At 37.8% G+C, this 19,506-nt stretch overlaps 2 protein-coding genes across 6 annotated transcripts in view; one reads left to right on the top strand and one right to left on the bottom strand.

The window, feature by feature from the left end:
* APBA2 (amyloid beta precursor protein binding family A member 2) overlaps positions 1-4,947 on the top strand; it is an 84,005-nt gene extending 79,058 nt beyond the window's left edge. For both annotated transcript variants that reach the window (XM_072345916.1, XM_072345915.1), the window contains 2 exons: positions 1,147-1,287; positions 2,647-4,947. In XM_072345916.1, the coding sequence (XP_072202017.1) occupies positions 1,147-1,287; positions 2,647-2,718 (213 nt within the window). In that variant the 3' untranslated portion in view covers positions 2,719-4,947. The remainder of the gene's footprint in view (positions 1-1,146; positions 1,288-2,646) is intronic.
* Positions 4,948-5,072: 125 nt separating this feature from the next.
* ENTREP2 (endosomal transmembrane epsin interactor 2) overlaps positions 5,073-19,506 on the bottom strand; it is a 98,178-nt gene continuing 83,744 nt past the window's right edge. Inside the window, exons 6-12 of one of the 4 annotated variants that reach the window (XM_072345917.1) lie at positions 18,447-18,607; positions 17,720-17,858; positions 13,346-13,421; positions 11,965-12,555; positions 8,774-8,845; positions 7,596-7,924; positions 5,073-5,664 (exon numbers count right to left, since the gene is read on the bottom strand). In XM_072345917.1, coding sequence (XP_072202018.1) covers positions 5,479-5,664; positions 7,596-7,924; positions 8,774-8,845; positions 11,965-12,555; positions 13,346-13,421; positions 17,720-17,858; positions 18,447-18,607 — 1,554 coding nt within the window. In that variant the 3' untranslated portion in view covers positions 5,073-5,478. The remainder of the gene's footprint in view (positions 5,665-7,595; positions 7,925-8,773; positions 8,846-11,964; positions 12,556-13,345; positions 13,422-17,719; positions 17,859-18,446; positions 18,608-19,506) is intronic. The other 3 variants (XM_072345921.1, XM_072345918.1, XM_072345920.1) reach the window with 3 other exon arrangements.

Raw genomic sequence — 19,506 nt, 5'->3', positions numbered from 1 at the left:
GCTCAACCATAATGTTCCACTCTCATTTTATGCTAGCTTGTCCATCTTCCCACATACTATATTTGTTTCTGAATTAAATTATAAACTCGCTGAGACAGAAGCCACATCTTATCATACTTACATTTAGCTCAGAGCAAACTATCAGATCTCAACAAATAATTCTTGGCATATGATTACAACCACTGACAGTAACTGCAGAAGCAGCCATCATGGGGTGCTATTCCTGCAGCACTTTTCCTCCAAGAACAGGTTTCTCTCAGTAAGCAGTAGGTGCATCTCAGCACAGTAAGCTCTGCTCACTTTCAGAGATTCAAACTATACCTCACCTGCCTTACGTGCTGTGTGAGCTTAGGTCTTCTGCAACAATTTAGCATGAATATCCATCCAATACACATCTTCCTAGACTGACAGAAAGGCCCCATCATAGCACAGATGTTGGTTGCAGAGAAGACAGGTTTTTAATGAAGATCACCACGGTTCATTGAGCTGTATTCCTTCTACCTACACACAAAGCATTTTGAAACCTCAGAATCATTTCAAATACCAGTGACTGTTAAGACTGCATCTGATAAACATAATTCTTACAGAATTATTTTGTGTTATAGGAGGCATAAAATTAAAAATCTTCATATTTCTTTACTGGTACCTGTGGATGCCAGTTCAAACATTGGCCTGATTTGCCTTCGTTGTCCTAAGCTCTCTCTAGTCAGCAGCACTATAAAACATGGAGAAAAGCGGTGGCTCAGGAGGGCAGAATGCCCTTTTCCAGCCTGCAGAGGTACAGAAAACAAGCTGTCATCCCTCGGTATTCAAGCAGTTTGCTGCTAACGGCCTCTAATAAGAATGCACTCACTCAGAACCCTGCACCACCTTTCAGTACAGAACACCTACATGGCCTCATCCTTTCATTCAGCCTACATCGCGTGTCTTTACATGTTCCCAGTCCAGAAGAATCAAAGTAAAAGTAGTAATTTCCACAAGTTTTGATAAATGCTGAACTGCCAATACCTTGTAGTACTGCTCACTGCTTCCTGCTGGTATCTTCTGAAGTCCTTGTGGTGTCACCTCTCAGTGTGGTGCATTAAATCCTATTCACTGCTGTTTTGACATTTCTAATCTTTAATAACTTTTGCTTTTTCTTGGCAGATTTGCAGCTTGATGCGAGGTGGAATAGCTGAGAGGGGAGGGGTTAGAGTGGGTCATCGTATTATTGAGATCAATGGACAAAGTGTTGTTGCAACTGCTCACGAGAAGATAGTACAAGCACTGTCTAATTCGGTGGGAGAGGTAAGAAAAGTATTCATTAAATAAAATTTAATTTTTATCCATAACTTAGAACTGTTAAAAAAAATCAGTTGAAAAATAACATAGTATTAAAACCATCACCTCAGTAAATTGGAGTTGAGCACTGATAACAATTAAGAAAACATCTTTGAACCATTAGATGTATATTCTGTATGTTTTCTCACTCATTTCAAGAGTTCATGGCATGACTCTGAACCTCAGGCTGCTGTTTGAATTAAACCAGTCAATTAAAGGAAGGAATCAAATAAGCACGTTAGCTACATCTCTTAGCTGTATCTCTTAGCTTTTGACTACAGCATCTGCTGTAAAAATAAATAAACGTTCAAAGAGCTGAGATTAAAATCTATATGTATTTTAATTCACTTTGATGGAACATTTCCAACTTACCTTGGGAATAAGACATCTCTCTGCAGTACTTTTAGAGAAATCATCAGTGGATGAACAAGATCCTCTGGCTTACCAAAATCTACTGAATTTAGAGCAGGATCACACTCAGCCCTGGCCAGATCTTCCACTACCTCCTTTGCCAAAACTTGGAGGTAACTTCTTTTCCTGTGGAAAACGGTACTTGAAAAGGAATTCAGAGTACATGCAGTACGTGCATGTTGGCAGGAACAGAGCTATGTAGATTCCAAGAGAGCTTCCGTGTCTTTGTGGTACCACTTTGCTGCACAAAGACTCACTAAACATGAGAGCATCATGAAACTTTGTTTTTCTTTTTTCAGCATTAAGAGACCAAGCAGACTGGACAGTTAGTACAGTACACAGTCCTGAGCCTCGTATAGTCTGATAGCTACTTTGCAGGTGTTAGCAAGTTTCTGATTCCCTCTGATGCTTACCACAATTCTCTTTGTAAAAACAAACAGACCAGCTATGCGAGAACTTGGTTCCTTAAACTCTGGGTTGGCTCTGAAGCATCAGGCGATAAAGATCAAATTTTGTGTTCAAACATTCATCAGTCAGGAGAAAATACAAAAAAAAAGGGACCCTCAAATCAGGGAGTGGAGTTGAAGAAAATGCAGTTTCAATTAACGTTAGAGCAGCAGGCTCAGTGTGCAGAAATGCAGGTGTTGTTTGTTTTTTTTTTTTAATGGCTTTAATCAGAGTAGAGTCTAACAATAAGAAGTATTTAAGCATCCCCTTGGCTTTATGGGGGGCTTCCTGACAGCTGTCGTTGGAAAAATGCAGCAAAACATCTTTTCACATCCAGAAAACTTTTAACAAGAAACTTTGGTGGTGTTCACATCAGTAGGAACAAATGGGGGAGACAGACTGTGCCTTGTGAATTACTTAAATCTAGTAGAAAGCAGTTCTGTTAATTTTGTGTAAATCAATCAACAGATTCATATGAAGACTATGCCAGCTGCCATGTTCAGGCTTCTAACTGGGCAAGAGACACCCCTGTACATCTAGCATGCGACTCTCTAGCAGGAAAACAATTAAATGATCCCATCAAAGCTGAATGAGTTAACGATTCCATCAGAGCCCTCAGAGCTGAAGAGGATTTTGTATTTTGTACGAATGAAAGGCTTTGAAGCTGCCATGAGGACTCCGAAACGAGGAACAGACGGGTGTCTGTTTTTTCTCTCCTTTTTATTTCTTTGCCAAAAAGCAATGAGAAGGATGGTCAAGGACAATAATCACTGACACACAATCTTTGTAAATCATTTAAGTATTTTGCAACATCTTCTAAACTCTTTTCTCATAAAACTTAAAACATATTTATTTGTAACCTTTACGTGGAGTGATGTATGTATGTCTGTCCTGTTTGATAACACGGTGAATGTGAAAACTTGACGAATGAGACTACAGGAGATGGCAAAGAAAAACAATTGGAGGAAACTACGGCTGCCTGAAGCTAAAAAACAGAGAATCCCAGTCCATAAAGTGGTCCGAGAGCATTGTGTAATTTTAAATCTGGTGCTGAATAGGTGGTATTTCAGTGGAAAGGAATGTGTGCAGTTAAACCTTTTAGATTCAAATGTAAAGAAAACCACTGTAGTACTTGGTATTGTTATGACAAGTGTAACCTGTTTGGCAAGGTGTGAACATAAACATGTAACAAGTGTTTCATATGCTAAATAAAGAATAATTGCCACAAGATAAAAATCAAAATATTTATTTAGATACATATTTATTTTTAATGCTTGTGATTTTTATGATTTAACTGAGTGATTTCATGGATGACTTATTGCACAGTTTGTGTAATGTATGTGTTGGGCTGGTTTTTTCTTCTAATTTTTGCATATTCTTTGTTAACATGAGCTCAAAATGGGAAAGCCATGCTTACCTGTTTTCTGTTGTTTTTTATAAAGCATTCTTATTCCTGAGGGCAATGTGTTCTGAATGTAATTGTTCCAACCAATAACCTAGCACCATCAGCAGTACTGGAATGTGTGTAGATTTAAAAAAAAAAAACAAAAACAAGAAAAAGTAGTAGTAAAGTTGTATTCTTTATGCGATAAATGTTAATTGGTGTAACTTTTTGTCTAGGTTTTTTTTGGGGGTGGGAAGGGGCGGGAGGGTGCAGAGGGGGCAAAGCCTTGAGGAAAATACACTGTGACTTAATAAGCCTTACCATGCAGTAACTAAAGAGCTTTAGATGACTGTACTTCAAGGATTAGTTAGTGTTGCATGCAACTGACCTTAGGAAAGAATTAACCTATTACCACTAATAAATCTGAATAAGAAAGAAAGCTCGCTTATTTTGTTTGTTCCACAAGTTTACATCGTAAAGAATTCAACTATCATTTAATTCTTCAACTAAGTGCAGTTGCAAAGGTCACAGATTGTTTTTTGAAGATAATTCATCTCTTGAATTAGTAATTAATGTATCATCATCTTTAGAGCTGCTGCTTTCAAATAGCATACCTTGCTGCCACTGGATGTCACTGTACGTTCACATCAATACAGAAGCACGGTGTACTCTCAAATGGATTATTCCATAAAAATTAAACCACCCATCTCCATCTACGTTCCTTTGTGACCTTTTCACAGGATGTCTGCCCAGCTCAGAATGACACAAATGAAAGCAGTATATGATTAAACCTCAAATGGAAACTGTAATGCTACTGACAAACACTACTGCAAAAAAATTAAAGCCCTGAAACATCAAAACCTATGGTAGGTTCTTTATGAGAACCTTTTGTTTAAGGCCTTTCCATTTTCCTCTGAGAGAGCCAGGATGAAGCTTGCAGTGGAAGATACTGCTGGCAAAGCTCTGTTTATGCTGGTAATCTAATCAGTGCCAACAATACTTACCTTTTTTCCTAAGATAATTTTAATAAAAATGCAGCAGAGTCACAAGGAAATGTTTTAGTAACACAACTATTCATACTTGTAATTGGAATAACAATTCTTTTTGCAAATGTTCACAACTCTCCTAGATAAAAATCCATCTTGTTTCCTATCACCTGATGTTTACAAGCTTAGAAAACCTTACTGGAAATGCACAATTTCAGCAACTTCTTCCCTAATGCACCTTTTGGCCACAATTCACAGAGTACTTGTAATGTCAGTTTTCAGGAGCACACACTACTCCACTAATAACCCCATGACCATCGAGAACCAAGTAAAAATAAACCACGTCACAGCCTTCAGTAGTATTTAAAGGGGCAACACATTGCAGGAGTTCAGAGGGAAAGAGTAATACAGCAGGTCACTTAGCCTGGCGTGAAAGACATGGGAAAAATGAATTAGAAGCAGCACTCCGTGTGCATACCAATCGCCTTTACAGTTCTACCCAAATCAGTTGTTGAAAAAGCAAAGTCCAGAAATACTTTTTATTAAAACACTGATCATAGTTAAAACACCTTGAGGTACATTAAATAAATACAACTTCTAAGTTGTACAGCCAGTCTGTGGTGGTTTTTGCAATGGTTTTGAAGAAATGCTAGACAGCATCAGCAGCATTTCTATAAGTACAGTGAAGTATATGCATTTCTGGTCGGGAAAACATTTGTTATGAGTTTACTAATAAACAGTTATTTTTTTCAAAATGCAGGGCTGAAATTTACATTCACAAAACAGGTGATCTCTTCCTGCTGCTGGAAAAAAAGCAGAACTCCAAAGGAAGACACTTTTTCCTTTTTAAGCCATCCACTACTTGCATTTCTCCCAGTCCTGGTTTCTTCCTTAATTCTCTCTGCTGGAATCACGTACCTGTGAATGTTATCAAAGGATGGTCTCCTGGCAAACTCCAATTAAACTGTGAGGCCTGTCCCGCTCTACACTGTGAGTGATAGGGGACCTGCGTAAGAAGGCAACTGGAGAGCTCAGAGCACCACAACTCTGAAGATGAAGGTCTTCCTGAAGTCGCTTTCTAGAGGTATTCACACTCAGCTGGGAACTTGTAATGACCTGTTCAAAAGGACAGGAATGGAGAAGGAAAAAGTGGAGAAAACAGGGTAACATTTTTTTTCCATCTAGAAGGTTTGGTGTCTGAATATAACTTCCAGTTACTGAGTGATGGAGCTCCACCAAAGGAGATGCATGTTACACAGCCACCCACAATCTATCCCACTTCTGTTTCTACACCTGGTCATAGCTGGCTATTGGAAAGCAAAGTCAGACCTGCACCTGTACCATTGTATTAAATCAACAAAGGAGAACAAATATTTGTTTCTCTGCATACGAGTGGAAAGGAAAGTAATGGAAAAAAAAATGCTTTAGTGAAGGTGGAAGAGAACTAAAACTTTGCAAGCCTGATAAACATTTTGGAGTTAAAAGAACAATCAGGCTGCTTCACAAATCTGAATTATAATGCAGCCATTTCACCAAAATCCTGTCACGTAGTCTACTGGGATGGCCTGGAGTTTTACTAAAGAATGATTTTTCTGGCTGAAAAAGTACCTTTCCTAAAATGATTTCTTTATTGTGAAAAAAACCCAAACATATCTCCCCTGGGAAGGAAGAGATGTGCACAGGGTAAAAGCTGTGCTATGAGCTTCTAGTTTTATGAGCTCCATAAACACTCGAGTTCCTCCACACTCATCTGTTTTGTGAGAAATTATGTTGTTTTGGTTGTTTTTTTTTTTTTTAATAGGCTGTTTTTGTTTTCAGCTTTCTAACACTGAGGATTTAAAGGCCAACAAAGACTGTATAGCACTAAAAATGTTCAAAGTTGACTCCACACTGTCACTCCAAGTATGCCACGGTAGTACTGCTTTTCTACTGATATGACCTGAGTTAAATGATACAATGCTCCTTCTACATTCTACTTCATCATTAGCAAAAGGCAGTCTTGCAGCAAGACTGCAAATGGTGCATGTTTTCTGCTAAACTTCAGACTATTTCACATGCAGTTTAAATGTTATTACATCCCATTTAAATACTTCAGAAATTTGCCCCATTTGGGGACTGGCAGACAAATGCTACATATAGTAAGTATCTCAGAAGGTAAAACCAGCAGAGCCAGGTGTCCGCCCTTAATCATAAGTCCGGGCCTGTGGAAAGACAACCTTCTGTCAACCTGAGCACACGTGGTCAGTGTTAGGAACATTCTGCTTTTCAAACCTGGCCATATAAGACAAACTTCATTTCTACATCTAGCACTCCGGTAACAATACTACCAAGAGGTGATTCATCACATTCCTTCCCCCAAAATGATTTATTATTAAGCATGTATTAGATTATAAAAGTTGCTGCTGCTACTAATTCCCTTTTTTTATAATCCTTTCTGAGCTCTACATCTGTTTTATTCTACCTCATGGTAAGAAGATGTACTATTCTTTCATTTGGAAAAGCACAAAATTAGCAATTATTTTTCTTATAAATAGCAAGGGTCATTATCGTTCTTCTAGCCAGCTTTAAGGGTAACTGCAGTGTTCTGCTTCAATAGATTGTGGTTCTACTTGTTTATCCACTCTTTCTTTCAGCTAGTAGCTTATGCTGCACAGATACAGCTGCCTGAAAAAAACAACAGACCCAAGTCAGTTCTGGAAACCATACCTCAATCTATGAATACAAATGCATGTATGGAAAAGTATGTCCCAGGTGTAAAAAGGCTTTGGAAATAGCAAGTTATAATTACCAATGTATAAAATCAGTTCCCTGGAGATCACAAGGGTATTACCAGGCCTGGGTCTGGCTGAAGAATTCTCTATACATGTATAACTTCCTGAGCATATAACACATTACACCTTGATAAATTTACTTATTTCTTACTGAAGCCATGCTATCATAAAAGAATTTCTGTAATAATTCTTTGAAGTATTTAAAAGTGTAGAAACAATTCCATACAGTATGTGTCTATTAGAGCTAAACAAATCTTTAGAACATTTGTGGCCTACCTGGTCTATAATATTGGCACTGAAGATGGCTTCATCCATGTGTCTTTCATCAGATTTTATTACTGACCGTATACTGTTCACTACGTGACGTACTTCTGGAGGGAGATTACAGTTTGAATGTTCCAAAAATTTTGCCACTAAAATTTTTGTATCTTTATAGGCCTTAAGGTCCACTAAAGAGTGTGGTCGTTCTTTTGAGACTGTTTGCAAAGCCTTTGGCTTTAAGTGTAGATCAATTTTCCTTGCATCCCTCTGTTTTCCAGTTGGTAGGAAACTGCTCAAAGAATGCTGACAAGCAGAGGCAGCCATATGAGAACCAGAAACAGGAACTAAAAAAGGGGGGGAAGAATATCTTTAAAGTAAGAGTTTGATGAATTTTTAAAGAAGAAGAAAAAAAAGCAAGTCAAGAATTGTTACAAAAGGTTTTACTTTGGTTTTTTTGGTTGTTGTTTTTTTTTTTTTCCTTGAGCTAATAACAATATGTAATCAAAGAAACACTGCAAAAATGGGTAATTTTAACCAGAAGCTGGGTTACAATTTGCTCCCATGAGCAAGAAAGACTGCATTTAGGTGAGCGAGCAGGTAATTAAAGCACTTCATAAATTCCCAACATTTTTGTTACATCCACTTTCAGGGATGTCAGTAAGGGGAAACACCAACTCCTCAGTGTTATAAATTTAACTTGCCTGACTTTAAGAACCTGGTTCCCCTTCTAGTTAGACCTCACAAATAAGAACAGTGAATATGAGACATCAGCAAGAAACAGAGATAGCAAAAACACCAAACTAAATTGGAGACTTCGGGAACACAGCATTTGTAATTTGTGATCAAAGGCTGCTTCCAAAAAAACTGCAGCTGTAGCTCTGCTATGGAATGAGAAAATTCTGCATGCACACCTCATGCTTGGGTGTGGGAACAATCAATTTTCCCTTTTTCACAATATGCTGTGAGACAAACAAACCTAATGCACTACATTCAGTACAAGAACAGCACTCTGGCAGTAGATGGGCTCTATTAACGTGTGTAAATACAATTCCATTGGTGCTGTACATCATGCACATATTGAATGATTATTAAAGTGATTTTTACCTCACATTTTATTCATCTTATTTCCTATATCAGAAGCCAATTTTTTTTTTTTTTAAAGAAACCCACCTGCTTTAGAAAATTGATCTCACCTGTTTCTAACGTGGCTGAAGATCCTGCATCTTGATGCTGTCTACATATAGGACTCCAGGCACAATGATCACCTTTAAACAAAGAGCCAAAAAGAGCACAATCAAGCCCTGTTATCCTCTGTTGAAAGCAAGGAAAAAATATGTTTAGATCTTTTATCGTCACCTTTACAGAATTAATCTACTCAGATGAAATATTACTAGCAAAAAGTCCGTTCATGATGAGAAGCTACTTTGTACACATATGTCCTTTGGTTCTTAAATAAACACAGACAGGAAAATACAGTTCCTTGCTTGCTGGTTTCCTCTCTGTTATGCAGCTCACATCAACATATTTCAGGCTGAGGTACTGAAGTTACAGCAGGCTCGATGACTTCTAGGGGGGGAAGAACTCAGACCGTACTGTATTTCCTTGGCAAACATAGTTTATCTCAAAAATAAAATAAAATTTAAAAAATGGAGAAAGGATGAAGCCTTTTTTTTTTTTTTTTTTTCCCCCTATAAGAACAGTTTTTTGTTTGTTTGTTTTTTATATTTTCTTTTTTTTGCAGAACAAAACTGAACAATTGAACCACGGTGCTCATCCAATTAGTAACAAATGGTTACAGAGCATCTGAACACAGCTCTAAACCTAGTTGCCCTCTAATGAGAAGGCTTCTGCAGTGCCAGCACAGTTCAACGATCATGAGATCACACTACACATCTGCACAGTCTTTGTGATCTCAAGCTTATGACAGCCAAGGTGAAATAAACCCTCCCATTTATGCTATGCCTGTTTACATCCGTTTTCAGAACTGATAACTATTTTGGACTTCTTAGCATAGCAGAAGAGGCTTTCTTCCACTTCTGGGAAGGCCTGTCATGAAAAGCTGGCACAATCCTCTCTGGTGGAGGGAACAATTCAACAAAGTCAAACATAAGATGCTACAAACACAGAGAAGTTGTGAGAAATTAAGACACTTTCACGTCTTTCATTTTCCTTTCCACTGCACATCGCACTGAAGTCATACAGTTGGCTGTGAAACAGAGCACCAACTCAGCATACACAGTAGGTGCATGCTTTCTTTTAGCATCTCTCGACTCATATCACGACACATCTAAGCCTGCAAACAACTTTAAGTGTGCTCCAAATCCTCTATGTCTGTCAGTGTTCCTGGTGCCATACATTATCTGCTGCATGGGCTTCTTCTAACTAAAACTGCAAGATTACATCATGTATAGCCCATAGAATTATGAGCATTTATCATACATATCCACATATTTAAATTCAAGTACAGAAGTGTTAAAAATATTACTAAGCATTTCAAATTTTGCAGTAGAATCCATAGAGCAGCAGTCAGTCATGAAAGATCTAGAAGCTGCCACAAGCAGCTGCTACGTGGTAAACTGTGCCACTTCCAGTCTGAGTGGTTTCCAAATGATGGACAACAAAAATTCAAGTCAGGAAGGCAAGCAAAACAGTGAAAAAAAATCAGACAAAAAATGTGGTAAACTCTGTTTTTTGTAAAAAATAATAATGAAATGAAGATGCAAATCAAATCTAAACTCAAATGTCTCTCAAACATTTCATTTTAAGGGATCTTCTATACTCAGAGCAGCAAACTAGGCCAGTACAGACACGCTGAGTTACTCCCATAATCCCCCTATGCCACATGTGTATCAGTATTTCTAGAACCATCCCTGCATTGTTATTAAAATCTTTACTAAACCCAGTTAAATCTGCAATGTTTAACTCTTGTTCTCAGCTCATACAGGGCCAGGAACTTGGAAGTTAGTCAACGTAATTCCCATAAGAAGAGTTAATTAAATAATGTCACTCCTCCAGAAGAAATGATGGATGTATTTAGGACACATAAAAATGAAGGCAGAGCATCTGTTATGGCAGGTGTCCCAGAAGTCAGCTAGAGCACATAGATATGGCTGCCTACATTAATATCTCTGTCAAACACTACTCAAAGAGCATATGGAGCACAATATGGAAAACTTGCAGAGTGTAATCCAGAAGAGAAAGAGCTGTTCTTCTTGTGTTTGGCCCAGTAGAAAGGATTCCAAAATTCCTACTTACTGTCTGCACAACGGCTTCATAGAACCTATATATTCTAGCAAATTGAATTTCATAAAATAAGCACAGACTTCTAGATTAAAGATTTACATTTCCTCGACAGCATGCTGAGGCCAGACTTCTAAAGGTAGTTCAGTCAATTACTGAACTAGGTATGAGGTCTCTGAAATTCATAAGAAGAGAATAACGATGCAGAAAAAACCAAACCAGAATCAACACTTCTACATAAAACCAGCTATATCAGCATTTTGTCTCCTTTTCTTTTTCTGAGGTAGTCAGTTCTTCCCCTAGATGCCTTAGAGAGCCCAGTGAGCGCTTCAGTATCAGCACAATCTGCCTAACACCTTACAAAGCCTTCATCTTTGCTTTCAAATCACTTCTTCATGTTAACCTCTTCAACCAGCTTATATCCCTCTATAAATCCTGTATTTCTCAAATGCCTTAGACACTTCCATATTCCTGTTATTGTTTGATCAAACCACTCCCTACTAAATCGAACATATATTTTCCACTAACAAGCAGATTTTTATAAAGATACAGTGTCCAGCTAATAATTTGTCTCTTCTCCCCTACCTGTTTAAAAAGAGATTCATAACAGATGCTCATCTTCAGCAGTCACGAGCTCTCCTTTCCCTTCATCACCTTGTTGTATTCCTCATCTCACCTTTCTTACCCTAAAACTTCACAATACAGTCCAATGCAGTCACGTTGTGACTGCCTCAAAAATGAAACTGTCCATTTCAGTGTCACCTTCAGGAAACACAACCTGCTGTATTAAGAGCATGACAGCTCAATTAATCATTTCCCAAACAGACCACGGCCACTGTTCAACCATTTGGTTTAGTTTCTCAATGTAACAGAGAGGCAGAAGCATCTACTCAGGGGGAAGGCTTTCTGACAAGCACAGAAAGGCTGGGACAACTCAGAAAATCCAAACTTAATGTCACTGCCAGTTATTACCATCTCCAGTCTTAAAAAAAATTCAAATCTAGAAGCTGTGCATGGAATTAAATTCCCCACAGGTAAGTCAACACACAAAAAGGTTTCCAGTAACATTCAGCAGCACCAATTGTATTCATCCAACACCCCTCACTTGCTCCACACTCCATCAGTCTTGCTGTACCACACCTACCTTCTCTGTAAGACGAACACGATACAGGATCACTAGTTGAGCGGACAATATTTGAAATTCGGTGTTTTGTAACATGATGCTGCTGGGAACTCTCAGAACTGCTCACATACGCTGAAGTATTTGCAGGCCCTAAACAGGGAGCGGTGTGTGCAGGGACGGAAGGCTGGCTAAAGACCCCACAGCAGATTTTCATTTGTTTCAAATGTAATGAGACACTGCTTTCTTGCACAGTACTCCGCAGTTCTTTTTCTGAGGGACTGAAATTCTCTGAGGAACAGTCTGAGGATCTGCCGTGGGCACAGTTTTCGTTTTCCTGTCCTTCAGACTTGTCCATAGAGACTCTGCTGTGCAAACTGACGTCCTCATCGGCAAAACCTTCTGAGCGAGTTCTGTGGAACCTGCAGCGGGTGCTGTAGTCCAGACTGCTGCAGCTCCGGCCCGTGGCCCCTTTGCAGTTTGTACAGGAGGGAGAAAAATCTGAAGAACGGAGAGATCCTTGAACTTCCAGCGAACAAAGATCTTCCGAGGAGCAGCTATGGTCTGGGATTTCAGCAGTTTCAGAGGTCATCAACGAGGTGCTCTCAACAGAAACTGCAAAAGAGGAGATTCAGAGAAAAAAAAAGGCTTCACACCTCCTCCTCCCTCCAATTTCATCATACAGATGTTACAGATGTAAATGTCCTCATATCCAAATAAGTATTTGGCTCTGCATTATTCCCAAATTTGTGGCATCTACATTATAATTTCAATGTTATATTAAAAACATACCAATCGTACTGTGCAAGCTGCAGTAGTTGACTGGATTATTTATTCTCGTGATTGGTCCCCCAGAATTTTTTTACCTAATGAGATTATTCTTTTTCAACATATTCCATTTATCTGAGATAGAGCTTAAAATGCCCTCCACATCAACAAACAGGTTAAGGAGACCTCTTTTAGAAACTCTTAAACATACTCTGTGCTGCTACTCATCTACATCATTTGCATCTATTCTTCAGCCAGTAGGTTTCTTGTGCTGGCTTCTAGATGCCATGCAGGAGGAAGCCTCGTGGACTAACTGATCGGCACCCCTCGCTGTTGACAATGAGACGCAAACTGCTGGTTCTACGCATGATTCTTCAAAAAGAAATGACAGTTGCTGCATCTGCCTCAGTGGCTTTAATCAAAATGTGCATGTTTCCAGGGAGCTATAGAGCACACTTTGTTAAAAACAACTCCTCTTTGATTCCCTCTGTGTTTCCAGCCATATCTGTTTATGACTAGGAGAAGGTTCTTCCATGAATAATCTGGAAGCAAATCCTTCTTTCTCCACTGGGAATGGCAGAAGAGAAGGAAAAGTCCACTCAGAAATCTGATGCTCTCTCAATAATGCTGTGATTACCTTGTGTGCTGAAGCCCAGGGTCGCATTCCTCTCACCCATGCTTGATTCAGATACTTGCTGATCAGTACCAGTGACCTAAATGAAAATAGTTTAACAAAACAGAACATCATTCTGCAGCTTACCAGAATGAAGTACAGCATTAATAATCTGAACGGTACATCTGGCAGCATGGAATAACTACAGTTGTTACTTGGATTGAAAAATAATTATTTTACAACATCTTTGTGTCAGGAACAAACCCAGTGCAAAAGAACACACATGAAGCAATTTTTCACTTTTCTAAAATCTACAGGCTAAATTCATCTTGAATATATATATGCAGCTGGGTTGCAGGCCCACATTACCAAACACATGCCTACAGTGCTTAAAACTAATGGTGTTATTAAGAGCAAACTTTCCTCAATACTGTGAATTTTTTCCATATTATGTTTTTTCCCCAGCCATGACACCACATTGTATCACCCTAAAACAGGATGGAGAATAACAATTAGCGATAAAAACAAGCACAGGAGATTTATTTTTCTCTGTTTATTTTACAAGATGTTAACATCCATATTTCTAAACCCTCTAACAACACTTAACCAAGCTGGGCAAGGTAGGCTGCTCTCCAGCCTATCAGAGATTGCTTTTAAAGTCGTCTTTTTCCTAAAGAATAGATCTAAGTGGGTAACTTCCCTTCATTTACCAGATTTATGTGAACAAAACCCAGAACTGGCCCTGCTGATCCATAAACTTGATCCACAAACAACTAAAATTTAGGAAATTTTCTTTCTACTGATTTTAACAGAACCCTGCTGCCAACCTTATTCAGTTTTCAGCAGTTCTTTGTGACCATGATTGGTATGAGGAAAAGAAAAAGGGTTCCAATCAATAGCTCATAACTACATATGAAAAATATCCAAAGACAAAGAAAATGTGATTGAGACATTGATACAGTCTTTAGTAGAAAGCATCTAATCTACTTCTGTAAGGCCACAATTAACTAGTAAAAGCTCATTACTGATGATTACAGACTTAAGAAATAACCATCAATCACTTCTTTGAAAACCTTTTAGTCAAGAGCTTTATTTCTATCTGGCCTTCTAAAAAATTGAACTTGACACTATCACTCTGAACCTATTACGAAAAGAGCTTCCAGCGCACATGCCAATGTAGATCAATGCACATACACACCTAAATTACTGTGCCCACTCTTTTTAATATATGTATTTATCCATACCATACTATGATCAAGCATTCAAAAAAAAAAAAACAAAAAAAAAAACAAAAAAAACAAACAACAAAAACCACTTTCCCAATACAGTTTTAAAAACTGATTCTAAGAGTTTGCAAATATATGTATTTTCTTTTCCACTATAGTGGCATATTAGACATGTTCTACTGCTTGTATTCTTATAACAATATAATATTCCTATATTCTTAATATAACAATATCAGCCTTCATCAACAAGGAGGTCTGCAGTAAGTCTAAAGTCAAAAATAGAAACTGTAGTTTTATTTTCAGATCAGGAACTCAAGAGCAACTTTATGGAATCAAGTGTAAGATTGTGAAAAGAATGTTGAGTTTGGAAAATGTTTTGTCCAAAGCAAGAAATGCTCTTTGGTGGTGGACCAAATTTGATCAGAAAATAAATATATTTAATTCCTCCAACTATATTTCTGTTGAAACAGTGTTTTCAGGGTGCTTGCTAGGTTGTGTCATAAATTCTCAATCACTGACAAAATAATACTGCACATAAGAATCTAGTGAGGTTTAACAAAGACAAGGGTGAGAGGTTGCACGTGTGGGATAAGGCAATCCCAAGTATGAGTATAGGCTGGGAAAAGAACTCATTGAGAACAGTTCTGCAGAGAAGGACTTGGGGGTCCTAACTGATGAGAAGCCAGACTCCAGCCAGCATTGTGCACTTGTTGTCCAGAAGGCCAATGATACCCTGGGCTGCGTCAGAAGAGGAGTGACAGCAGGGAGAGGGAGGGGATTTTCTTTAATGATGGTGATTTTTAAGACTCCCTCCAATCTAAGCCATTCTATGAGTCTGAGATCATATCTGTTGAGTAGCTGTGCTGAAATGTTTATTGACCTCCTACATTCTCTCAGTCACCCAGCAGATGCAGTGACAGTGACCTCTGACATGGTCTAGTACCTATAAAATCAGCTGTGCAGGGTTGAAGTTTTGGCAAATCTCTATCAAAGAGAAAAAAGATCTGTAGCTTTAATCTAGTACATCTAAAATAATTCCCAAATACACTTAATATGCATTCTGAATCGATTCATCTTGCTTGAGCAACAGAGAATCATGGTTTTAATTGTAGGAGGTAACGCTGACAAATTTTAGTTAGGTCACAGTTGCATACAGATGGCAGGTGGGCTCACACAGTTTCCCACACTGCCTAGACTAACAAAGATCAACTTGCACATTCTCAGACATAATGGTTGGCAAATTGTCACTAAATTAACAACAGAAAAAAAGTGAGAAAAAACATGCTCTAAACAAATCTGTACAGCCTATAACCTTTTAAAGCTTACAGAATAGTCACTGGTATAATTTATCCAGAACCTTAATCTGTCTGTTCTTTACTACATCCTTGTCAATTCTTCCCATGGAAAATTGTTTGAAAAGTGTTCTGTTTTTTTTTTTTCATGGTCATAAAACCAGAATTCCTAATCAGTACAGATGACAACAGCAATTTTTGTTTAGATGCAACCAGTTAAATTAGCATTGACATTTATTGTGCATGAAATGCATGAGTACTGAGTCTAATTTAATAGAATTTAATAAAACTCAAGGGAGTTCAATCCATCTAAAAACACCAAAATCTATTCCTTGATGATCAGTAAGAGATAAATAATTATTGTCGCATAATGGCTCCCAGAAGCGCTTCTGTATCTGAAGCACTGCTATGATTACCATTGCAAAGTCTACCTGAGGGATTTATAAATCTAGTTATTTCAGCTCACTCTGCCCTGTGGCTTGATGCATACTAGACAGTAACACTCGTACCATGTAAGAATTTAGGACTGCATTTGATTCATCTTAAAGACCTAAAACTGTCTTAGACTTTGGCTCTATTTCTTCATTTACAGATTGGTTGGGATGCTGTCTGCAAAAAAACGTTAGAACTTCTGCCATCAAGAAAAGCATGTAACTACAAAGCTGCTGTGCAAGCTTTAGTTAGCAGTGCCAATATATCTCACTGCTGATACTCAGATCCTGTTCTTACTTTGCTCCTACAAGCCTTCCTAACCAGCCACTACCAGGCATAGATACACTTACCTGGTATTTACCGCCATTCAGAAATTTAAAATCACCAGACCTTACCATTGTGTGACAAACACTTCTGGAACTCAGGTGGCCCCAGATGAATAGGTGAGGTACTAAAATGGACCCCATACACCAAACAATAGAAGTTAATACATCTGCATATCAAATCCAGTGCTCTCCCATAGCAAGAACATGACTTTGCTATTTCAAATTACTTCTTTATACTTTTGTCACATGCTAATGTTATTGTGCTACTGGATGTTGAAGCACATGCATAGTGGAATCTCAATTACAAAAGTGCCCAAAGCAATTCTGTGCTCAAGTATAGATTCTTCTCTAAACCTTAGTGAGCACCACATATAAATCGTTTTCACATAAACGATTCTTCTCTGCCCCTCAGTTCATCTGTAATTCATACCATTTCTGCCAATTTTTTTAATTAATTTCTGAAAAACATCAGCTCCTCCAGGACTTGCAGGTTCATCTGACTTACTGCAAAGTCAAAACAACAGTACACTGATAAAACATTTTGGCCCTGGAAACACCAATTTTGCTTTCAACAAAAAACTTGCAAGCAGTTTATATAGGTTAATGTTATGTAATCTTTTGTATTTTAACAGACAGTGGAGGGCAGGATAGGTGGAAAGAAATGGAGAAGCTGTCAGAAGCTGCTTTGTCAATTAACTTCTTCTATCATATATTTTGGGGAAATGCAAAGTATAGTATAACACTAATGTCTGATAAGCAACATCAAGATTGACTCCTTTTTAGTGAATTCTGCCATAAATTAGAGTTTATAGAAACAAATATATTTCTTTAGAAGGCCATTCTTGTCTATTTAATTATGACAAGCCTCTTCAAAGAAAACCTTCTTCAAATTAGCTTTGGTTGTACCTAGATACATTACAATTCTAGTTTCACTAGAGCTGACGCTATTCAGTAAAACACAAGGCAAAACCTATAATAATGCAAGTATTTGTCTGAAATACACTGCATTCTTTGTCATAGTTCCAAATAAAGCTGTCAATATACTCTGAGTTTATTTTCACTGATATTTCACACCATGAAAATCTGGAGACTATACAGTAGATTTCCTTCAGCTTGTCTTACCTGACTGGCAGGTGTTTCTCCAATCACTGCCTCATAAGGAGGTGGCAGCTCAGTTGGATATAGCATTCCTGGGCTGTTAATGGTGACTTCATACAAAGCACTGAATGGGGAATGAGGAAATTCCAAATGGAGACTTCTGCTTAAAAACACAAACGAGGAAACTTAACTATTAGGAAATTACATCAGATTTATTTGGCATGCTAATATCTGTAACACAATGAGGTAGAGCTTTCTCTGAATTCAAAACCAATATAGTACAAAGAATCAACTGAAGCAATTTATAAGACAGCCAAAACAAAACCATCATTCACCTCTTAGCATTAAAAACTATGTTTCATTTTGGATACCAGTCATCTGTCCCAGTCCATTTCTGTCACTAAAGCCTTTCACTATTCCGCAGTAATGCATATACAGAGCAGTCATTTCCTTTGGAAATTAAATCTCACATTCAACCTCAAGTGTACAGTGTTAACTGTAAAAGGATCACCTATAAGCTCATTTGTGCTTTAAGTTATTCTTGTCTGTTTATTATTACCCTTGTCTTTGCTAAGTTCCATCACTTCTCTATCACAACAGTGCTTCAACAAAACTATTTCCATGTGTGTTCTAACAAATTTGCAAAACATGTATGTAATCTCTCAGGAAAAGAAGAAGCAAATGCAAGTGAAAGGCATTACTTTGCTTCATATTTTTTGAAAGAGTTTCATAGTCTGTAGCTAAGAATCACCTCTGTGCCTCTACTACAGGTGTGCAGGTATATTCTGGTGGGTAGTAGGGTGGAGGTGGTATTGGTGGGATGAATTCATCGAAGTCCAAAGTTTGATGCAGAACAGTCCCATGTGGAGTCATGCAGTCTGCATTGGCAGAATGTGGCCTCTGTGGCAGAAACTGAAAATGAACAGGTAAAGTTCCTTCAGATGGTAGGAAAATAAAACCATTTCCAATAACGAGAATTGTAAAGAAAGGTCAATTTTAGCAACTCTAAGCAATATCCTGTTCATGAATATCCATACAGAAATGGTAGATACTTCTGGAAGCAAAAAAGTATGTGCAAGCAGCGAGATCAGTGAGAGTCAAATTACTGAAATATAGAGTAATGTTTTACCACAGACGAAGAGATACCTTCCTAAAAGGCACTTACTCCTACAGTGGAAAACAAGGGTATTTCAATTTAAATAACATTTCAAGAACCAATTCTATCTTGTAGTACAATTTGATTCTAACACTACATACCCAGCTGTATTTTAATAATTAACAATAAATAGAATTAGTAAAAAAACTATTTGCATAGTTTTGCTTCTATACTAAAAAGCCTTGTACTAAAGACAATACCAAAGAAACCTTCAAATAAACCAAACTAGAAATCAGCAGTTATGTATTCATTTTGATGATTGATTTTGACTACGGCCACTCTATTTTTCACTAAAAAAAGCAACAGTTATAACTCTTCTTTAATAGACTTATAAAATATTCTTAATAAATTTTATAGTTTGGTGATATAGACAGAGCACACATACACTAAATAAAGGTTTGAAATACCAGTAAGAACAAAAGAAAAACATTTATTCTACCTCAAAAATTTCATAACTAGGAAAAAAAAATAACACTGTGAAGTATTCTCAATGTTTGTGATAAGAAACTAATCAGCTTCTATCATGGCGGTGATATCAAGACACCTTTCTGAGACTGACAGTAGGAAGGCAAAATAAAAGCTCATATCAAAGTATTAAACTGCTTCAAGATCAAATACAGACCATTCTGCAGATTACACAGAACCCAGAGGCCTT

Source organism: Excalfactoria chinensis, chromosome 10 (genome assembly GCF_039878825.1).
Source record: "Excalfactoria chinensis isolate bCotChi1 chromosome 10, bCotChi1.hap2, whole genome shotgun sequence".
Lineage (NCBI taxonomy): Eukaryota > Metazoa > Chordata > Aves > Galliformes > Phasianidae > Excalfactoria > Excalfactoria chinensis.
The sequence above is the reverse complement of the archived record's forward strand: the minus strand, read 5'-3'. Positions and strand labels throughout refer to the sequence as shown.